Here is a 23110-nt window from a genome sequence, read left to right as displayed (position 1 = left end):
TGACCTCTAAGGTCCCTTCTACTTAAAATTTATGATCCTATGAATCATTTGACTTTTCTGTGCCTTATCTATAAATGAAAAGGTCAGATTAAATGGCTTTTGAGGCGCCTTTTGGTTTGAGAGATATAGTGCGAATTCTGTTATTTAATATGGATTGGACTATATGGCTACTGAGGAGTCTTCCAACTCTCGAATTCTGTGAAATCTGTGAACCTAGGAATTCAATTCATCTTTCTGTGCCTCAGTTTCTCCTCTAAAATGAAGGGGTTGGATGAGATGAACTACGTGTCTTCCAGCTCCAAATCTGAGACTTTCCATAGGTTGTCAAATTATAAATCCTTCACTTGTCAGACATGATCTGATTGATCCAAGGGAGATAACCAATATCCTTCAGCCCTGGCCCTCCCCACCAAGGCTGCCAGGACAGTCCCTGGGACAACCCTGGACTACATAAACCTCAGAATTCCTTTTTATTTGAGTGATTAACCATGATGACCAGATTTGGGTCTTGAATTTATAGGAATATAGACTTAGGGCTAGGAGGAACTTTAGAGGTCAACCCTTTCATTTTATAGATGAGGAAACTGAAGCGCAGAGAACTGATGTGACTTTCCTACAAGTCTCACAGGTGACACATTAGAGAACCAGGATTCAAATCTAGGTCACCTGGGTCCAATGGTATTTCCACTGTAAACACTTTGCCTCCACATCCCCTAGGTCACCGGAGGAAAAGAGCATGAGTGAAAAGAGGAGGATTCCCAAATGAGCCAACCTGCGATAAGAGCCTGTCCAGCCCGGGAGATAAGCAGGATCAAGGGAAAGTCAGAAGAACAGAATAGGGGGTGGATAGAGCAGCTTATATCTGGGGATTTGGGAAGCTCTCATATAGAAATTAATCTCAGAACATAGGATATTTCTAAAATGCTTAGGGAACTAGTGTCAAAAAGCTTAGGAAAGAGAGTCAGGGTTGTTTTGCTTGAGGGATAGATTATAAGGAAATCAGTGGAGACTTTGGGGTGTTACTTCGTTTAGCCAGTGAAAGTGTCTGACTCAGAGGAGAGAAAAATACATGGGGCCAGATAGTAGCCATTATAGCTCAACAAGGATTATGCCTTTACTCACACATATGCGCTCTCTCTCTCTCTCTCTCTCTCTCTCTCTCTCTCTCTGTCTCTCTGTCTCTCTGTCTCTCTGTCTCTCTGTCTCTCTCATATGTTTACCATCTGAGGTCTGGTGTGGCATGCTTGAGTGACCACTGACCTTAGAACCAGAAGCCTTGGTTGGCATTCCCATGCTGCCTCTAACTAGCTGGGTGGTCTTAGACAAATAACTGAGCCTCTTTAAAGCTCAGTTTGCTCATCTATAAAATGGTCATAACCATCACCTTCCTTTGGTCCTCCGTTTCCTCATCTATAAAATGAGGCAGTAGAATAGTGTGTCCTCTGGCTCCAAATTTACCAATCTCTCTGTGCCTCAGTTTCTTCAGAGGTGAAAGGAAAAAGTTGGTCTAGATTTCCACTAAGAGCTCTCCCACCTCTGAATCTATGCTCCTGCAATGAGGTGAGGTATCATACACGAAACTGCTTTGGACACTATAAAATGCTGTCTCAAAGTAAGGTATTATGTTTTCTTAGAGTCAGAAAGGTTGGGTGCAAGTCTACACTCTGATACTAGCTGCCAAGAGCAAATAGTTATACTTTTGTAAATTCCTGTTTTCTCATTTGTAAGATGGATATAATCCCTGTTGTAGCGCCTAACTTACAGGGTTTACGTCACTGTAAAGTGCTATATGAGACTTCATTATTATTAATAGTAAGTTTCAAATGAGAATATGAGATCTCATTATTATTATTTTGTTTTCATCATATATAATGGTGTACTGACCCGACTGGTCCTGGAACAAGTTACTGGAATATTGATGATAATGATGTGAAGAAAAGTTTTATTTTAAAGCTTTGACTCTTTCCCTTCTGATTGACTGGATTTTCATCCATCTTTTAAAAATATTGAAAACAGACCTCCTTAGACTCCTGTTTCTTGTCTATTTGGCTGTCTCTTTCTATTGCCAGCAAAGTTGTTTCTGGCTAGGTGGTGATTTCGTATGTGAAGATGAACAATAATGTCCCTTTGACCCTACAGAGAGCAGAAAAGGGATAGCATACACAAACGGCACCCACTGCTAACTTTTATTCTGGGCTTGGACTCCCTGGAGTGGCTAAGGTAACGTTAATACCACCTGGAAATATGGAAATGCCTCTAAACAGATTCTGACATTTTGAAACTGACACTAGTCCATTATTTCCCTGGGGGATGAGGAAATGCCATGGTTCTGATGAGGTACTGTGTATAAGTGTGTGTGTGTGTGTGTGTGTGTGTGTGTGTGTGTGTGTGTGTATGTAAGAGAGGGAGAGAGAGAGAGACAGACAGAGACAGAGATAAAGACGGAGAGACAGAGGAGGGAGGGAGGGAGTGAGGGAGGGAGATACAGAAAGAGACAGAGAGAGAGAGAGAGAGGGAGGATGCGAAGGAGGAAGGGAAAGAGGAAGGGAAGGAAGGAGGAAGGGAGAGAGGGAAAGAGAGAGAGGGAGAGAGAGAGAAGAGACGGGGTAGGGGAGAGAGAGATAGAGAGGAAATGAGTTTAATATAATAGTTGCCCATTTTAACCTCCCTAAGACTTATGGGTGTATATAAAGCACAGAGTGGTTGAGTGGGACCAGGACGTCATGCAGCTTTGCTGAGAATAGACTGGGTGAGGGGAGGTTCTCACTCATCTCTCCATCCCCCAACATCTACTCCAACATCTACTCCCTAATCCATCTCCCCGCTTAATTCCATCACAGGTAGGGATTAATTTGAAGTCAATTATCTTCAGAAAACAGATCTTGACAAGACAGTCGCAGGTTCTCTCCCCATTCTTACTGAAGTCCCCCATGGAGATGGGAGCAGCCTGCTGTGATGGGATGCTACCCACTGGAGAAAGTCATGTAAGGACTCCATCTCAACCAATGCTAACAAAAAACAAATGTCCACTTGGCTAAAAGAAAAGTGACCTTCTCCCCTGGCATTTATCAACTTCAAAACTTTCATCAGAGGTAGAAAATGACCTGAGTTGAGCTTGCTTCCCATCAATTGTGTATACAAATGTGCTACTCTAATAAAACATCAGAGATAATAGTGGCAGATACCTCACTGGACTGGAGGTTGAGGAGATTTGGGTTCAAATCTTCCCTCTAGATTCCTATTTGCTGTCTACAGATGAGCTGTTTAATCTCTTGAATCCTCTGTCCTAAACTTATAAGTCTTACAATTTAGAGTGACAGGTAAAGAGCCAGTTTTAGGGGCAGGGTGACCTGGGCTAACTAAAGTCCCACCTCTGACACAAGCTCCTCTAAGTGGCCCAGACACCAATGTGACATTGGAGAGAAGGTGGGAATGGGCTACAAGTTGGGGATGCTTGTTCCCTACACCAGTTAAATCACAGGTCCAGGCCTGGGTCTTCAAATTGTTGTGGCTGTTTAGTCAATTTGTTGTGTTTCTTCATGGCCCTATTTGGGGTTTTCTTGGAAAAGATAGTGAAGTGGTTTGCCACTTCCTTATCCAATTCATTTGACAGGTGAAGAAACTGAGGCAAATAGAGTGAAGTGATTTGCCCAGGGTCATACAGCTAGTAAGAACCTGGGGCCAGATTTGAACTCACAAAGATGAGTCTTCCTGACTCTAGGGCCATTGTAGCATCTCCCAGCTGTCCCAGTTCCGTACATAATAATGATAGAAGTTGACAACTACATAATACCCTAAGGGTTGCAAAGTATTTCATATATATAAAACATATATGTGTGTGTATATACATAAAATATATATTATATACATATGTTTCATATATGTATATATTATATTTATATGTTTATTCATATACCTGCATACATACATGTACACACACATGTATGTACATGTATTTATGTATAGACACACATACATGCATAACACATACTCATTTTCTCTCCTTTAACAACTCTGGAAAGTAAATAATACTGTAGTCCTTTGGAACTCTTTTTAAAAAATCATATATGTGACCCTGTGCAAGTCACAACATCTCATTGCTTTAGGTAACTATGGATAGTTGCAGAAAAGGTGCTGATCTGTACTTGTAGAGGGCATTTCCTCCCCTGGGACGTCCCTATGCCAATGAAATCCCAGATCCAGTCTCAAACCCCTAAAAATATCTAGCCAGAGCTGGGAACCTAGTTAGAGCTAGGTTCACTAGCCACACACCAAAACCAGGTCAGCATGTCTCATAAGTCATGGAATAAGAATTCTCGGGCTTGCATAGTCTCACAACGACCATACAAGGTAGATTGATTCTGCAGGTTATTATTTTTATAGAACAAGAAACAGGCTGGGAGAGGTTAAGTGATTTGTTCAGGAGCCCATAGCTAGTAAAGGGCAGCCAGGTGGCGCCATAGTGCCTGGAGGGAGGAAGACTTATCTCCCTGAGTTCAAATCCTGCCTCAGACATTTACCAGCTATGTGACCCTGGGCAAGTTATTTAACCCAGTTTACCTCAGTTTCCTCATCTGTAAAATGAACTGGAGAAGGAAATGACAAAACCATTCCAATATCTTTGCCAATAAAATCCCAAAGACAAGATTTGGACTCAGGTCTTCTTGACTCCAAACGCAGTGTTCTCTCTAGGGCCTCAACAGGCATACAGTCCAACCTCCTAGCTGAACTATAGACCTCTCTACAGTATCTTTGACAAGTGGTCACCCAGCTTCTGTTAGAATACCTCTAAGAACAGGTAGCTCATCACCTCCTGAGGCAGCCTTTCTCACTTTTTGGACAGCTGCTATTGTTAGAATAGTATTTTTCCTGACATCCATTTGAAATCTAACTGCCTGCAACTTCCACCCACTGCTCCTGCAGAACAAGACTTATTTCTGTTTCATATGACAACTTTGAAGAAACAGATCATGTTTTCCCCTTGGGCCGTCAGACAATCTTCTTATGGCTTTCGAGTTCCAGAGGTCGAAAACTGTCTTAGTTTAGCATAGCACAGTGATTGGCTCATAGTAGGTGCTTCATAAAAGGTAAGTGATTGATTGATAAGACATGCCCTCCAGGCCTCTTATCATCCAGGTCATCTTTCCTTCAATTAGCTCCAACTGGTTCATGTCTTTCCTAAAATGTGGCACCTAGATCTGGACAAATTAGATTAAGGATCAAAGGCGAGCCTAGCCTGGAGGCAGCATGATTTAGCAGAAGAAGACTCAGCTTAGAGTCAGAGAACTTGATTTCAAATGCCAGATGTTATTCACTACCTTTGTGATTTTGGCCAAATTGATTTACCTATCTTAGCCTCAGGTACCTTTCCTGTAAAATGAATGAGCCTAAACTAGGTCTTCTCCAAGGCCCCTCACAACCCTGACATCCCCTGTTCTAAAGCCTCTCCCAGCTCTGACATTCCCTGTTCTAAAGCCTCTCCCAGCCCTGACATCCCCTGTTCTAAGGGCCCTCCCAGCCCTGACATCCCCTGTTCTCAGGCCCCTCCCAGCTCTGACCAGAAAGAAAAGTTGAAGAATCATAAGTTATTGATGATCTGCAGTAAATACACATATACTTCCAAAAATATTTCTGACTGGGTGATTGTGATGGCAATCAAATCAGGATTTTTTTGCTGTTTTTGCTTTTGCTTATACCAAGAAGTATAATGCCTCTGAATAATGCAATTAAGGTGGATCTTTCCCACCCATTGCTGGGCCTGCCCACTGAGGGAAGCTTGATCAGGGGAGTTATTTTGTAGGAGGGTCCCAAGTGCCTTTTGTTTTTTCTATGGAGGCACTGGGTCAGAGGGTTATGCCCTCTGACTCTGAAAAGTATATAAATACTCTGAGGGTGAGGTTTTACTTTGGGGCTTAGTTTTTGGAAGAAGGTTTGAGTGTCAGAGGAGAACTCTGGGAAGCCACTAAGGAGCCCCCCTGGCTTTGAAAGCCCAGGTGCTTCCCTCTCTGGTAAAGACGTATGTATGTTAGTGGTCAGGCAGTTTGGAAACACTGTCTATTGACTTAGGATTTCTCTGTTGTTTTCTCTGAAGTTCAGGGTGCTACCTTTTTCCCCTGAACTAAGTGAATGATACATGGGTTTGATTAATGTGATTGTTAACCCCTCAAAAGTTACCTTTCCATTTATGAAAGCAGATCAAAGAATCTGTGATAGCACACCCCCCTATGTATGTTGGGGTGCTTACTTGTTACAGTGATACCTTCCAAAATCCTAGACCTGAGGTATACCTCAGGTCAGGCAGCTGGTCCTTAGCCTCTCAGGTATTCTCTATTCTTATATACAGTATAATACTATATTAATTAATTGTCTACTATGGAAGAAGTTCCAGCTAAGACATGGTCTCTGAAAGCTTCCAGTCTACAGTGGAGTAGAACCTATTTGTGTTGAGGTGTGTGTATGTGTGTGTGTGTGTGTGTGTGTGTGTGTGTGTGTGTGTGTGTGTGTGTGTACACATGACTCTAGGTGTAAATTCATCTTGGTTCAATTCCATTTGGTTCCAGTTTAGTTTGACAAATACATATCAAACATTTATTCCATGCAAGACACTCGGTCCCTATTAACTGAGACCCTTACCTGTTCCTTTTCTGAATATGGGTTGTTCAAGACAACTGGCATGTTGTTCTTCCCCCACAAATCATTGAAGACACGATCATTCTCCATTCCAAGTGGCAGAAGCTTGTGGGACTTTCCTTCCAAGTCTCTGAAAATGAGAATGTAGGGGATAGGGGTTGGGGGCATGGAAGAGGAGACATCAGTAAATATGGCTGGTGTGTTGAGTTGTCTCCATTTGGAGTCACTTAGAATGGGTCTCTGTGGGACTCATCTTTTATAGAATCATAAAATGTGATAGTTGAGAGTGATCTCAGTTTTCACCTAATTCTAGCCCAACTCACTTACGGAAAAGGAATTCCTACTGGAACATTCAAGTGTCCACTTAGTCTCTGATTGAAGTCTTTCAAGGAGGGGAAACCCCCCACCTCTCCAGCCATCCTCTTCTACTTGGGCACGGCTCTCACTATCACAAAGTGTTTCTTCTACTTCCATGGTCTTGAATCGATCAATGAGTGAACAAGCAATTACTGGATATGTCTTGTGTGCCAATCAGTGTATTAGGTGCTAAGGACACAAAAATGAAAGTCTCTGCTCTCACAGACCTTACATTTTACCAAGCACACTATAATTTGCACACAATCAATCAATCAATTATTCAATAAGTATTTATTAAATATTTACTGTGTGCCAGGCTCAGGACAAGGTGTCGGGTATAGAATGATAAAGAATAAAATGGTCTTCCCTCAAGGAGCTCGACTAGGGGACTCAGACAAGATGACATGTACTATATATGCGTATATAAATGTATATGTGTATATGTATATGTGTATATACAAATAAATATATGTGTACACACACATATATGTAATAGACAAATGGTAATTGTTTGGGAGAAGTGATGAGCAGCTGGGGTTTAGGGTGTGATCAGGTAAGGCTTTCTATGGAAGGTAGAATTTAACCCAAGTCTTGAAGGAGCTGAGGGATTCTAAGATTTTAAAGAGACCCTTCACAGAACCAGAGGGTAATGAGGTGGTATGTTTTGCAAAAGAATTTTGGATGATTTGCCATCAGGAGACTGGGTTCAAGTCCCAATTCTCACTACCAATGTTATTGTCAGCAAATCACCTCTTTGAGTCTCATTTTCCTAGTCTGTAAAATCTTGAAGAGTTTGTAAACTTACAATTGCTAGTGAAATGTGAGTTTTTAACGGAGAGAAGGTCACTTATAAAGGACTATAAAGGAATTTAAATTGTTGGAGGAAAGGAGGTGGGGAATGTAAGTCAATTTGAATTATTTTATTTGGCATGGGATCAAAGCATCATAGCTTTAGAGGCATAAGGGATTTTAGATACCATCTAGTCTAATCCGTTCATTTTACATATAAAGAAACTGAGGCCCAGAGAGGTTAAATATCTTGCCCAAGTCATCCAGGAAGGAAGTGATAGAAGTGGGATTTGAACTCAAGTCCTGTTTTTCAATCGGCCTTCTTTCACTATGGTACATGCCTCCAAGACCCAGCCTTCGTGACCTTTTTCCCACCTGGACTTAGAAACATCAGGTTGGAAGGACTCTTATAAATCTTTTTATCTGACCTTCCCCACCCCCATTTGACACGTAATGAGGCTTTGGTTTTGTGTATATCCATATCACTTAATGTGGAGGTAGCCATATGAGAAACTCCAGGGATTTGCTTCTTGGAGAAGGCGTTCTGTATTCTCCTATCATGTGGGTGAAGATAGCAGAAAGGGCAAGTCACTTAACCCCAATTGCCTCATCCTGGGTCATCTCCAGTCATCCTGATGAATATCTGGTCACTGGATTCAGATGACTCTAGAGGAGAAGTGAGGCTGATGACCTGAACAGCCCTCACTCACTCAAAAAAAAGAAGTCAAGGGCAAGTCATGTCATTATTTCTCTGATGGTATGATCTTTCTATTGTCTGAATAGTCAGAATTGGCTGTGTCTTTAAAACTGCCAGACTAGGACAGTCTCTCTTCAGTGGCAGGACAATATGTGTGAAGGGCTTATTTACCCATATGATGGGCATCATGAACTGATCTGGGTAAGGGTAAGGTTTATCTCCTTCCGCCATAAACCCTGTGGCGCTGAGGATTGAGTCTGGGGTGTCTAGGCACAGGCAGTGGAGTCCTTGGACCTAGAAGCTTGAGCCACAGTGACCTTGGAGGCAGGATTCTAGGCTGAATGTTGTTGCCAGCCCAGCAGATCTTGTTTCAAATCCTAGGTCTGCCACTTGCTGGCTGTGTGACCCAGAATAAATCACTTGACCTCTGGGCTCCAATCTCCCAATTTGTAAATTGAGAGGGTTATACTAGATGACCTTTAAGGTCCCTTTCTGCTCTGTATGATCTTAAATTTATCAAATAATCTCTTAGGGCATCAGGAGAAGTATAACTAAAACCATTGTCAATGGAGGTGGACTGGGGCCATGGAAAGCACATCAGGAACATGGCAACTGGAAACTTAACATTAGTACTTAATAGTATGACCCTAGTAAGGCACTTAAGCTCTCTGTGCCTCAGTTTTCTCATTTGTAGAATGGGGCTATCAATACTTTATATATTTGTATATATATGTTATATACACATATATACATATATGTATATGCATACATAAATACCCATATATATTCTATATCTGTGTCTACATCTATCTTTATCTATATCTTGTAAATGTTTGGCTAATGGGAGTTGATGTCCAAAGTCAGTAAGGAGATAATAAGAGAACAGCTGATTGCCCTTGATGAATATGAGTCACCTGATTCAGTTGAATTTCATTGGAGGGCACCAAAACACTGGACAGGTGAGACTGCTGAACCACTGTCTGTGATAACTGTAAGAGTGTGTTGAACAGGAGTGGTGCTACAGGACTGGAGAAGGGTCAAAGTCCTGATTTTCAAAAAGGGGAAGGGAATGGAAGCCTCAAACTTTAATCCAGTGAGCTTGACTTTGGTTCCTGGCAGCATTCTAGAAAGTATTACTAAAGGGATAGTTGTGTGTGTGTGTGTGTGTGTGTGTGTGTGTGTTCGTCCTTCGTTGCCGAAGGAGATCATGCCATCAGAGAAATAATGACATGACTTGCACTTGCCTTTTTTTTTTTTTTGAGTGAGGGAGGGCTGTGCAGGTCATCAGCCTCACTTCTCCAGAGTCATTTGAATCCAGTGACCAGATATTCATCAGGAGGACTGGAAATGACCCAGGATGAGGCAATTGGGGTTAAGTGACTTGCCCAAGGTCATACAGCTAGTGAGTGTCAAACGTCTGAGGTGAGATTTGAACTCAGGTCCTCCTGACTCCTGTACTGGGGCTTTATCCACTGCACCACCTAGATGCCCAAAGGGATAGTTAGTGGACATTTAGAAAGGGAAGCAGTGATCACAGAGAGCCAGTACTGCATTAATAAGAACAGGCCATCCTAAACTAAGCCCATTCCCTTTTCTTTAAACCAGGTTACTTGATTTATTAGGAGGACACTGTCAAAATACTTCACTTAGATTTTAGCAAAGCATTTGGTAAAATATCTCCTGCTCTTCTTGTGAGCAATATGGAGAGATGTTGGCTAGAAAACAGATTTGATAGCTTTGGAACTAGTTGAATGGTCAGATTCAAAGTGTAGTCACGAGGAGCTCAGGGTCAATATGGCAGGAGGATTCCAGTGAAGTCCTCCAGGGATCTGTCCTTGGTTGTCAACTGTTGAATATATTTATCATTGGGTGACTGTTGTGACTGTTGAACATTTTTATCATTGACTTGGCTAAAGGCTTCAATGATCATGCTTATCAAATGTACAGATAATGCAAAGTTGAGGATGATAGCTAATACATGGGATGATGGAATTAGGATAAAACTCTAAGACAAGTAGAACCTGATGGAATTTAATGATGTTAAATGTAAAGTTTTGCACTTGGATTTTAAGTATGAACTCTGGAAGCAGTGAAGAGTGGACTAATGATTAGATCTCATTTTGTCTAAAAATGATCTATGGGTATTAATGGACCCCTGATCCAATATGCATCAACAGTGCGGTATTAAGGGAGGCATAATGTCCAGGAATAAGAAAGTAGCAATCCCACCGTTAGGTGGTACAGTGGATAGAGCACTGGGCTTAGAATTACAAAGGTTCGTCTTCATTAGTTCAGATTTGGACTCAGACACTTAACTAGCTGTATGACCCCAGGCAAATCACTTAACCCTGCTTGCCTTAGTTTTCATCAGTAAAAGGAGCTAGAGAAGGAAACCACTCCTGTATCTTTGCCAAGAAAATCCCCAATGGGGTCATAGTCATAATTGAGTAACAAAAACAATCCCACTATCCTCTGCCCTGGGCAGATCCCATGTGAATTACGGTCTTCAGTTCTGGGTACCATATTTTAGGGAAGACACTAATCAGGTGGGGAGCATCCATAGGATGGCAATCAGGATAGGATCAGCCAGTCAACAAATACTTATTAAGTGCTTCCTATGGGTAAGGAACCAAACCAAGCATAGGGGATGCAAATCAAGGAAAAACTTCCCATAGAACCTGCCCTCAGGGAGCTCACCTTTGAATGGGGGAATCACAGATTAAATGGACCCTAGAGTCCAATGGACACTGAGTCCAACCACCTCATTTTACTTATGAGGATACTGACACAAGAGAGCTTAAGTGACATGCCCAGAGTCACACAGATAGGAATCAAGAGGTACATGTTGCAAAGAGATCGATTTAGGTTTGATGTAAGACACAGTCTTAACCCTAAGAACAATTGAAATGGATTGCCTCTAGATTTGGAAGCAGGCTCCCACTTCTCTCACAGAAGGACTTCAAGCCAAGGCTGGGCAAACACCTGTCAGGTGGGTTGGGGCAACTGGCTCTTGTTCAGATGGATGCTGAGCTGCCACTTCTGGAATTTTGTGATTGTCTGTGAGGACTGAAGTAGAGGAAGGAGATAGGAATGAATTATAAACCTAGGTGACTGGGAGGATGGCAGTGCCCTCAACAGAAGTAGAGAAGTTGGGAAAAGGGAGGGATAGCTTTGGGCAGGATGAGAGATTCCAAGAGGTCCAGTAGGCAGCTGCCATCAGTTGTCTCTGTCTTGGTCTGACTTATCTATAGGCACTTTGATATCAGGGTGCTTGTTGTCATTTACTCATTTTTCAGTCATGTTTGACTCTGTGATGGCATTCAGTGTTTTATTGGCAAAGATACTCGAGAGATTTGTCACTTCCTATTCTAGCTCCTTTTACAGACTAGGAAACTGAAGCAGACAGGGTTAAGTGACTTGCCCAAGGTGACACAGCTAGTGGGTGTCGGTGGCCAGATTTGAACTCAGGTCCTCCTGACTCCAAGCCTGGCACTCTTTCTACAATGCCACCTAGCTGTCCGCCCCCGGATGTTTATTTGGCTTCAAATTTCTAGCTTTGCTTTGAATTAGAAATTCTCAGGTATGCCCATGGGTTAAGACCCATCCTTCCCCTATGCTTCTGGTCCTGGCTCCTCATCTCATAAACATGTCCCTGGATAAAAATTCAAATGGAGCTCCTCCATTACATTGTAGGCTCTTCCATTATTTGTGGGAATTATTCAGAAATAATGGGCATCTATTTTTATCCCCAGAGCTTAGCATAGTGCCTGGCATGTTTGTGGCTGTTTTATTGCTGAGTTGTTCAGTTATGTCACTCTCCATGGACCATATCACAACAATGCTATCTATGGGGCTTTCTTGGCAAAAATACTGAAGTGATTTGCCATTTTTTCTCTAGCTCATTTTACAGAAGGGAAAACTGAAGGAAATAAGGTTAAGTGACTTGCCCAGGGTCACACAGGTATTTGAACTCAGATTTTCCTGACTCTAGGCCCAGTTCTCTATGCATTGAGCCACCTAGCTGCCTCTGTCTGATACCTAGTAGGTGCTTCATGAATGCTTATTGATTGACAATTAGACCCACCTACTCAGTGCAGCCTGTTACAGGATTGATAATTTTCCATCTTTCGCTTCTATGACTTTGCATTGGTTAATTCCAATCCTTGGAATTTTCTCCCTCCTCATCTCTTCTTAGAATCCCTTGGCTTCCTTCAAGACTCAGCTGAAATGTCACCTGCAGGAAGTCCCTCCTATTCCTCTCAGCTACTAAGTCTTCCCCCTCTATGGCTGCTTTATATCTATTTCATATGTAGTTTGGATAGATTTAGCTATGAAAATGTTGTTTTCTACCATCCCCTCTCCAGTGTAAGTACCCAATAAATTCTTGTTGACTGATTCTAAGAGCTGGAAGAGACTCCAATGACCATCTAGTCTAATGATTCCCAACTTTTTTTTGTTCCATGAAACCCTTTCAACAAGGAAAAAAATCATGTTGTGAAATTCCAGTATAATTTAATATAGCACTCAAAATGTTCTGCAATTATTTACTGCTTAAAGTCCATTAGGGAGTTTTTAGCATGGACCCCTTTGACTATCATTGCAAACCCTAAGAGGTTTGAGAACCTCTAAATGGGAACCACTGATTTAATGCAACCCATATCTGAAAAATAATCCTTTGTACCATGACCCTGACAGATGGTTATCCAGCCTTAGGGTGATGACCTCCAGTGAGATACAACTCACTACCTTCTGAGGCAGTCTGTTCTACTTGGAGACCATCACTAATCATGGCCAACTTTTTCTTTACATTAAAGGTAAAGGTAGAGAATACTTCCCTGGGATCAAGCAGAAAAAATTCTAAGAGATAGACTAAGTTCAATGTGCTCAGAGTATGAAAGGGGAGAGATGGTAAAATTATGTGGGCTGACTAGTGAGGACACTCAGAAATCTCTATAGTATCCTTCCTGCCACCTTTTTCCTGCAAAGTCTGGCTTCTTTCAGGACCTCCATTTTAAGGACAGGGTAGTAGGGCAGCCATGCCATGGTTCCTTCCTAGACACCAATTCTGATTCTACAGGTTTTCTTTACCATAAGCCTGGCAAATGATTTACACCCCCACTCCTCTTCAATTGCTTTTTATGTTATTTTCACCCATTAGAATATACACTCCTTGAAGGTGTTGTTGTTCAGTCACATGACCCCATTTTGGAGTTTTCTTGCAGAGAGTGGTTTGCCATTTCCTTTTCCAGTTCATTTTGCAGATGAGGAAACTGAGGCAAACAGGGACAAGTGATTTGTCCAGGGTCACATAATTAGTAAGTGTCTGAGGCCACATTTGAACTCAGGAAGATGAGTCTTCCTGACTCCAGGAAGGTCCAGCACTCTATCCACTGTGCCACCTAGCTGCCCTCCTTAAGAGGAGGCATTGTTTTTTTCTTTCTTCATGTATTTATATTCCTAGTGCTTAGCACAGAGCCATGCAATTTAGAAGGTCCTTAATAAATATTTGTTGACTTGACTTACACTATTATGGCCTAAGGTTAAAGTTCTTTTCATTTTATAGTATCACAGAATTGAGAATAATACAGCTGGAAGAATGCTCTGAAGCCATGTCATCCAGCTTGCACCTGACTAAAAATCTGCTTCAATATTGAGGACAAGTGGCCCTCCAGCTTTTGTTGGAAATTCTCTAGGGAGGAATCACAGGACTCCATCCTAATTCTTAGAGGCATTTGGAATTGTCAGAGGGAACATTTGTTTTACCTTCTTCAAAAAGTCTACTTATGACATTCTTTTAGTGGCTTGATCTAAGATGCTTCATAAGGCAGTGCTATCTAGGGGTGACAAGTGGGGCAAATGTTTTCTACATGACATTCGATCTCCCGTCTCTGTGCTTTTACATTGTCTTCCATCCATGCCTGGAATGCACTCCCTCCTTATTTACACCTCCGAGAAATCCTCGTTTCCTTCAAAGCTCAACTCATTCCTTATAGGAAGGTGAGGAATTCTGAATCCCTCAGTTACTTTTAATGCCTCCTCCTACCCCCACCAAAATCATTTTGCCTTGATTTTGGATTTGCCTATATATGGACATGTTGTCTCTCCCTCCCCCACCCCCCGCACTAGATTGTGAGCTCCCTGAGGACAAGAATTGCTTGAATTTTGTCTTTGAATCCCCAATACCTACCACCTACCCCAGTCTATAGTAGATGATTAATAGCATTTTTCAAATTAACTTATGAGTATGTTCACTTGAGGTCATGAACATACTTTTCAAAACTATTTTCAGAATTGTTTCAATACAATTGATTTCCTTTGCAATCTTGTGTATTTTATGCATTTAAAGATGTTATTCTCAGGAGCCTTGATAGGTTCAACCCAACTATTAAGGAGGTCCAGGATACAAAAAAGGTGAAGAAGATTTCTCAGAGGTCCCTCCCAGAGTTTAGAAGCTCAAACTTTACAATTCTAGGACAAAACCGTATGAATGAGTAGGAAGACCTAGAACGTATGCCTAGATGTTGCAAGAACAGAAGATCTGGTGTCAGCTCCCTATCCCCAGGAGGCAGGGCAGGGGGGACGAACTAGGTGAAGCATGGCTAATTTTCCTCAGTTTGCCCAATAACTAAGTACAGCCCAGCATTGAGTAGCAAATGTTGGAGCAACATTGCTGAAGTCAGATCTGAAATGAAGCTGCAGAAATGATTGGGTTTGGTATAACAATATCTCACTTGTCTCTGATTTTTTGTTTGTGAGACCTTATAAAATAGAAGTTGCCCTGTCTTGCTGCTGTCCTCTCCCTTCCTCTCCACACTATACAGACCCCAAGGACAGACATAGTCCAGTAGACACTGGGCGAAGTGGGCAGAATAATTGGCTAATCTGAGGTTCAAGGTTTAGACCTAAGGATAGCAGCAGTCAGGATGGTAGACTGAGTCAGGAAGGGGAAGTTCCAAGAAAGGAAAAACCCTCTAACCATGAGAGTAAGGGGGAGCCACCTTGGGGAGGTAGTGAGCTCTCATTTTCTGGAAGTCTAAGAAAGAGCTGACAGCAGTTTTGACAGGGATGCTACATGGAGAATTCTTGTTCAGGTATGAGCTGTACTGCTGAGATCTCTCTCATCCAGTTCTAGTGGTCTGTGATTGGAAATAGCAATTGAGGGAGAAAAAAGAACCATGGATGTTTCTGGTGTAAGAACTTGGGTACCTGGGATGATGGATGGTGGAGTACTCAAAAGAAATAGGGAATTTTGGACCATAGGGTCAAAACTTTAGGGCTGAAAGGCACCCCAGAGGCCCTTTAGCCAACTTCACCCCATTTTACAGATGGGGAGACTGAGGTCTATAGAGACTGAGTGACTTGGCAAAGATCATGCATATAGTAAGTGGCACAGAATGTTGGGGTCAGATGAGCTGACCTCTCTAAGTGGCTTCTGATTCTAACTGTGATCTTCTCACATCACAGGCTGCATACATCTTGTTTGTACATTTGTTTAAAGCATGTTTCTCCCACATTAGATGGAACTCCTTGAGAACAGGGACTAGACTTTTGCTTTTCTTTGTGTTTAGCTCACTGCCTGGCATACCACAGGTGATTAATAAATGTTTATTGTTTCCAGTTACTGTTTTAGAGTTTCCTAGAGCATTGAGATATTATGCCACTCAATCAACATTTATTAAGTGCCCACTATGTGCTAGGCTCTGAGCTAAGCTCTGAAGATGCAAAAAGAGGCAAAAGACAGTCACAGTCTTCAAGGAATTTGCAATCTAATGGAAGAGATAGTAAGCCAATGAATATATACAGAGCAAGCTGTATGCAGGATAAATAGGAAGTAATTAATGGAGGGAAGGTCTACATGACTTGTCAAAGCTTAGTTAGATAGCTATATGTGTCTGAGCTCTTCCTGAGCTCTTCCTGACTTCAAGAACAGTTGAATTATAGGACCATAGAATCACAGCTTAGCAGCTGGAAAGAACCTCAGTGGCCATCTAAGTCCAAGCCATCCACCAAAGGAGTCCTCATTCTAACCTACTCAACTCTGCTTGAAGATCTCCAAGGAGGGGCAGGGGCACCCACTCTACTTTTGGACCACTCTAATTTTTGACAAGATTTCTTGACACAAAGCTCAAATTTGCTTCTTGCTAACTAACACTCATTGCTCCTGATTCTGCCATTTTTGGAGTCAAATAGGATGTCTTATCCTTCCTCCATGTCAACCCTTCAAACAGGTGAAGACAGCAACCATGTCCCCAGACTCTCCTTTTCTCTAGAATGACCATTCCCATTTCCTTCATTCATTCCTCATATACCATTAGGTCCTTCATCATTTGGGTTGCCTAAATCATGATGCCCAGAACTGAACCCAAGTGAGGTCTGATGAGGGTAGAGTATGGTAGGGCAGTCCTTGAGTTGGAAGGGATCTCATAGGTCATCTCATCTAATCTGTCCCTGACTAACAAGGACAAGTAGCATTCCAGCCTCTGCTTGGAGCCCTCCAGAGAGGAATCACAGGGTTCATTCTCACTTTCAGAGATGTTTTCAGTTGTGAGAAAGAACATTCTGTTTTCCTCTTTTCAGAATGTCCTCTGTTAATATTCCCCAAGTGACTCTTGATTTAAGTGTCAATGGCATGTCTACTGGAGAGGGTGATAATCAGAGCAAATTATCCATGAAGAAATTAGAGTAGAGGATCCCTCTACAGCCCCTTCCAGAGCTCATGTCCTTCCACTTTATAGTGCCTGGTGCAGAGGTATTTAATAAAATTTTAAAAATAATTTGATGTTAGGAGTTCTTAAAGTGGGGTCTGTGGATCCATTTAAAATATTTTGTTAACCGTATTTCAATATAACTACTTCTTTCGTAATCCTATGTATTTTATGCATTTACAAACATAATTCTGAGGAGGATCCTCTAGGCTTCATCAAACTGTCCAAGGGGTCCAGGGCACACAAAAAACTAAAACTCTCTGGTCTAGAAAATCTTTCTAAGTTCTCTTCCAGAATTCACATGCTTATAAAACCTGCTATATCAGAGGTGCTTAATAAAAGTTTTTTTTAAATCATCGATTGACTGATTGATTGATGGAGTGAGGGGGTGGTGTTGATTGATGGAGTGAGGGGGTGGTGTTTAGACTAGGGCAGAGATTCTTAACTTGAGGCCAGCAAACCTAATACACATACAGAGTTGATAACCATATTTCCTTTGCAGATATATGTATTTTATCTTATGCATTTAAGATTAGGTTTGCTCTATTTGGTCTTAAGAAAGTAGAACCAGGAGCAATTGGTAAATGTTTTAAAGGAGCAAATTTAGGCTTGATGTCAGGAAATCTTGCCAAGAATTAGAATTGTCCAAAAGTAGGATGAGCTGCCCCAAGAGGTGAGGGACTCTCCCTTCTTGGAGGTCTTCAGGCAGTGTTGGTTCAAGTCAGGATTCCTTTGGTATATGGGCTGGGTTGAAAAGGAGTCCTTCACCAGATTATCCAAGGGGTCCAGGACACAAAAAATAAGAGCCCTTGGTTTAGAGAATTTCTCTAAGATCCCTTCCAGAGCTCACATTCATTGACTTACAATTTCAAGACACAAACCCATGAGGGAAGAGGAAGACCCAGAAGGTGTGCCTGGATGCTTCAGGGAGAGAAGAGCTTGCTTCAACTCTGCTGTCTTCAGTATGCAGGGCAGTAACGACCAGCTAGCTGAAATCAGGGTTAATTTTGCTTGGTTTGCACAATAACTAATTATACCCCAGTGTCAAGCAGTAATTGTTGGAGCAACATTGCTGTAGGCAGGTCTGAAATGGAGCATACAAAGAAGGACTGTGTTGGATTTAATAACAGCTTGCTTGTCCCTGATCTTTCATACATGCGACTTTGTCTGTAAGATAGCAGAGGCATAGGATTTGGCCAGGAATAGGGCTCATGGCAGCATCAATCAGGGCTGCAAGATGGGATGTGCTCAAGTCCAGGGAGGGCCATCTCAGGAGTTAGTGAATTCCCTATCACTGGAGGGCTTCCAGCAGGAATGAATGACTACTTATCAGGGACATTGTAGAAGGAAGTTTTGTTCAGGTAGAGATTAGACCACATGGTCTCTGAGCTAACTACTCAACTCAAAGAATGTGAATGTGTAATGTAAGAGGTCATATGGGCATTATTCTCCTTTATAAGAGCTTGGTTTGAAGCCTGACCCTGACACTTGTCGTGTGGCCTTAAGCAAGTCAATTCACTTCTCTCATAATAGTAATTGATAGCACACACATATTTTATATACCTTATTTGATTTTACCCCATAAAAACCCTGAGAAGTAGGTATTATAGGCATCAGTGTTCTGGACCATTTCACACCATACTGTCTTTACTGGGATCACCCTCCCCCATTCCCCCTAATTAGTCTGAATATACTAAGTATAAAGGTTTATATAGCATATTCAAGAAACTTATTTATTTTTATATTTCTGTATAACAAGTATACAAAAGAACTTTGCTTCACTAGTAGATACCAGTGCAGATCAAAGCCCATCATAACTTAGTTGATAAGTCTTAGGCTTGGAGTGACCTGCCCATAGTCATACAAACAGTTAAGTGTTAGAAATGGGACTTGAACCCAGGGTTTCCTGAGTCCAGTACTACCACTCTATCCACTATGCCAGGCTTCCTCTCTCCCATGTAGAATGGAGGACATAGCTATTCTACAGGTAAGGAAACAATCATCATCAAACATCATCACACATAAGTGCTTACTATGTGCCAGGCACCGTATGATGTGTTGGGGATAGAAAGGAAGGCAAAACAACTATCTCTGCCCTCTTGGTCATTATATTCTAGTGGGAGAACAGACACAGTTTCAGGTTAAATCAATTGTTCAGAATTCAATGGAGAGCCAGGAATAGAATTAGAAAAAGGGCTTGGGTCTCTCAAAGAGAAATCTACCCACTGCAGCTGTCTCTACTAAATATCTGGGTATTTTGGTAAGAGTCGTTCAAGTACTCCTTTGGTGCCTCGTCTTGACCTAGGCAGTGGCCCTGGGTACTTCCAGGAGAACACCAGATCTGGCAGGTCTAAGGGAGAAAGATTTCAAGGATGGTTCTAATGATTAAATCATAGAGGTATTCTAGGTCAAATCATTTTAAGGAACAGGAGGCTGACAGATTAAATAACTCAGCTGGCATCACATAGATAAGTATCTGAGTCTGGATATGAAGTCAGGTCATTCTGACTCCAAGTCTATCACTCTAGCCAATATGGCACCTAGGTGGTGGTGGACTCTATATATCCATTGTCTAAGCACCAATCAAAAGTAAGCCTAGAAAGGCTCTTCACCAAGTTTACAAGGTGATAGACCTCTTGACCCTCCATTTTTTGTATCTTCTGCACTTAATACAGTGTCTGGAAGACAGCAGGTACTTAATTAATGCTTGCTGAATTGAATAGGTGTTAAGTATCTAATTGAATTTAGTTTGGACATATTAATAATTTCACAAGAAATATTTGGAGGAAGACATATTAAATTTTTTTTCTCATAGGAATCTTATTCCTGTTTGTGGAAAATCAAGGTTCCATGGTATAAAGGGGGACAGAGAGAATAATTACTAAGCACTTGCTGTGTGCTGGACATTGTGCGAAGAGTTTTACAAATATTGTCTCCTTTGACAGTATTAATATATAGTATTCATTAATATAATAAAAAAGGTCAAGGAAATCCTTCTGTGATCTAACAAAGGGTGGAAGATGAGTTCAGGGAAGTCTATGTGCTCAGCAGCCCTTTCTTAGAATTAGTTACTTTAGGAGCAGCTGGGTGGTACAGTGGATGGAGCACCAGCCCTGGAATCAGGAGGAGCTGAGTTCAAATCCAACCTCAGACACTTGACACTTATTAGCTGTGTGAGCCTGGGCAAGTCAACCCTAAATACCACTAAAAAAAGAATTGGTGACCTTAGAGAGAAAAAGAAATCCAGGATGTAGGATCCTTGGATGATTGTGTGTGGGGTGGGAATGGGAAGGTGGTGGAGTGTATAAACACTGCATCTATGTGGAAATTAATTCCCAAAGCAAATTTCCAAAGGTCTGGATTTGAATCACTTTGTGGTCATGCCATTTTTTATGGCCAAGGGAAGCGCATTGGTTCTAGGTGCCATCTATGAATTCTGCCATGCCAAAATAGTCTTCCTGTACCTCTTCTCTCCTCCAGTGAGTTTCTATATCTATACTCTACTCATTTCCACTATACCACAACTATACTAATTATTATTATTCCATCACACTAATTTCCAGTGCCCATCCCTATTAAAATCCTACTAATACTTGAAGGATCAAATCAAACCTCACCTGAACTCAAATCAACAAGCATTTATTAAGTATTCATCATGTGCCAGGCATTATATTAAATGCTGGGAATATAAAGAAAGACAAATGACAGCCCCCGACTTTAAAGAGTTCACATTCTAATGGAGGAGACCACATGCAAAAGCTATGTACTAAGATACATAAGGATACATGGGAGTAGTCTCAGAGTGAAGGCACTAAGATTAAGGAGGACTGGTAAAGCTTTCTTGTAGAAGGTGGACCTTTAAATGAGACGATGGAAACCAGGAAACTTAGAAAGATGAGAGAAGCGGGGAGAGAATTCCAGGCATGGAGGGTAGCCAGTGAAAATGCCTGGAGTTGGGTGATGGGATGTCTTGTGGGAGGAACAGTAAGGAGGACAGGGTCACTGGATCATAGAGTACAAGGAGGAGAGTGAAGTTTAAGAAGGTGGAGCAATGTATAGAGTGCTGGGCTTGGAATCAGGAAAGTTCATCTTCATGAACTCTAATCCAACTTCAGATATATGATAACTATAACCCAAGACAAGTCACTTAATATTATTTGCCTTAGGTCCTCATGGGTAAAATGAGCAGGAGAAGGAAATGGCAAACCACTCCAGTATCTCTGCCAAGAAAATTCCCAGATGAGGTCATGAAGACTGAACAAACAACCACAAAAGGTATAAGAAGATGGGAAAGATTATGATGAACTTTAAAATAAAACAGACAATTTTGTATTTGGTTCTGAAGGTGATCCAGAGCACTGGAGTGTATTGAAGAAAGTGCACAGGGTGACATGATCAGACCTGTGATTTAGAAAGATCAATTGACAAATGAATAACATGGATTAGAATGGAGAGAGACTTGAGGCAAGAAGACCTCTCTCCTACAAGTAGGCTAATTGTAGTAGTCCAGGTTTGAGGTGATGAAGGCTTGAACCAAGATGGGGAAGGTGTCAGAGGAGAGAAGGGGGATATTTGAGAAGGTAGGACATGACTACTGACTGGATATGGAGGTGATGAGAGAGAGTGGGGAGTCAAGGATGACACCTAGATTGTAAGGCAGCGTGATTAAGAGGATAACGATTGCCTCAAAAATGATAGGAAAGTTAGGAAGAGGGGAGATCAGGTGTGGGCGAATGATGAGTTTAGTTTTGGACATGTTGAGTACCAGATGTCTATGGGATATCAAGTTTGAGAAGACCATTAGGCAATTAGAGAAGTCACAGTAAGGTTAGGGGTAGACAAATCAATCTTTATAGAAATGATGATTGAATCCCTGGGAGCTGATGGGATCACCAGGAGAAATAGTATAGAGGGGGAAGAGAAGAAGACCCAGGACACAGCATTGTGTGACACCCATGGTTATCAGATGAGACTTGGATAAAGATCTAGCAGAGGATATCAAGATAGAACAGTCAGACAGATGAAGGAGAACCAGGAGAGACCATTGTTAAAAAATCTTAGAAGGAAGAGAGTGGTCAACAGTGTCAGAGGCTGCAGAAGTTCAAGAAGAATGAGGATTGAGAAAAGGTCATTGGATATGCCAAGTAAGAGATCACTGGTAACTTTGGAGGGAGCAGTTTGGATTGAATGATGAAGCTGGAAGCCAGACTGTAGAGAGTGAAGAAGAGATTGAGAGGAAACAAAATAGACGCAGCTATAGAAAACCTTCTCAACCAGTTCAGTTACAGAAGGGAGAAGAGAGCTGGCTTTGAATCCTAGCTCTAATACTTACTTGTTATATGGCCTTGGGCAAGACATTTCAACTCTTGGAGCCTCCCTTTTCTCATCCATAGCACTAAATCAATCATCTTATGAACCTTAAAGTGCCGTCCAAATGTCCTCCCAAATTTACGAGTCCCAAAGATGACTATTGGTGCGCAATCTTTCCCTGTAGTGGAAGATTTAGCCAAGGAGGAAGAAGAGTTGGATACGTGGCTGTGTTGTGAAATCCACAGAACATGTCACTGATGCTCCCATAAATTCTGCCCTGACTCTGGAGTAGCATGTGGCCAGAGTGTAGCTCACGTGAGATATGCAAGGAAATCCAGCTATACTTTATAAACTCCTGACCACCTTCTATGGAGGCAGAGAAGCCAGCACCATACATAAAAACACAAAGGGAGACAGATGGGAAACACCCAGTCTACCACTGCTGAAAGCTTCTTGAAGTCTTACCTGCTGCTCACTTTCACACGCTTCCATATATATGCATTGGGACTCTCTCCAAAGATGAGCTAGTCTAACCAGGGCACGCCAGCACCAAAGGCAACACAAACTAATTGAAGTACTTGCTCCTTCTATAAACAAGATATGGGAGCATTTAGTGTTAGGC

At 41.8% G+C, this 23110-nt stretch overlaps 1 protein-coding gene across 9 annotated transcripts in view; it reads right to left on the bottom strand.

Annotated features, from left to right (window-relative positions):
• Nucleotides 1-23110, bottom strand: part of NOS1 (nitric oxide synthase 1) — a 249654-nt gene that overhangs the window by 80559 nt on the left and 145985 nt on the right. For 8 of the 9 annotated variants that reach the window (XM_072600318.1, XM_072600317.1, XM_072600316.1 and 5 more), the window contains one exon: nt 6634-6760. In XM_072600318.1, the coding sequence (XP_072456419.1) occupies nt 6634-6760 (127 nt within the window). Of the gene's footprint in view, nt 1-6633; nt 6761-22953; nt 23058-23110 lie in introns of those variants that run through there. The other variant, XM_072600323.1, reaches the window with a different exon arrangement.

Source organism: Notamacropus eugenii, chromosome 4 (assembly GCF_028372415.1).
Source record: "Notamacropus eugenii isolate mMacEug1 chromosome 4, mMacEug1.pri_v2, whole genome shotgun sequence".
NCBI classification, from domain to species: Eukaryota; Metazoa; Chordata; class Mammalia; order Diprotodontia; family Macropodidae; genus Notamacropus; species Notamacropus eugenii.
This window is presented reverse-complemented; position numbering and strand designations above follow the sequence as displayed.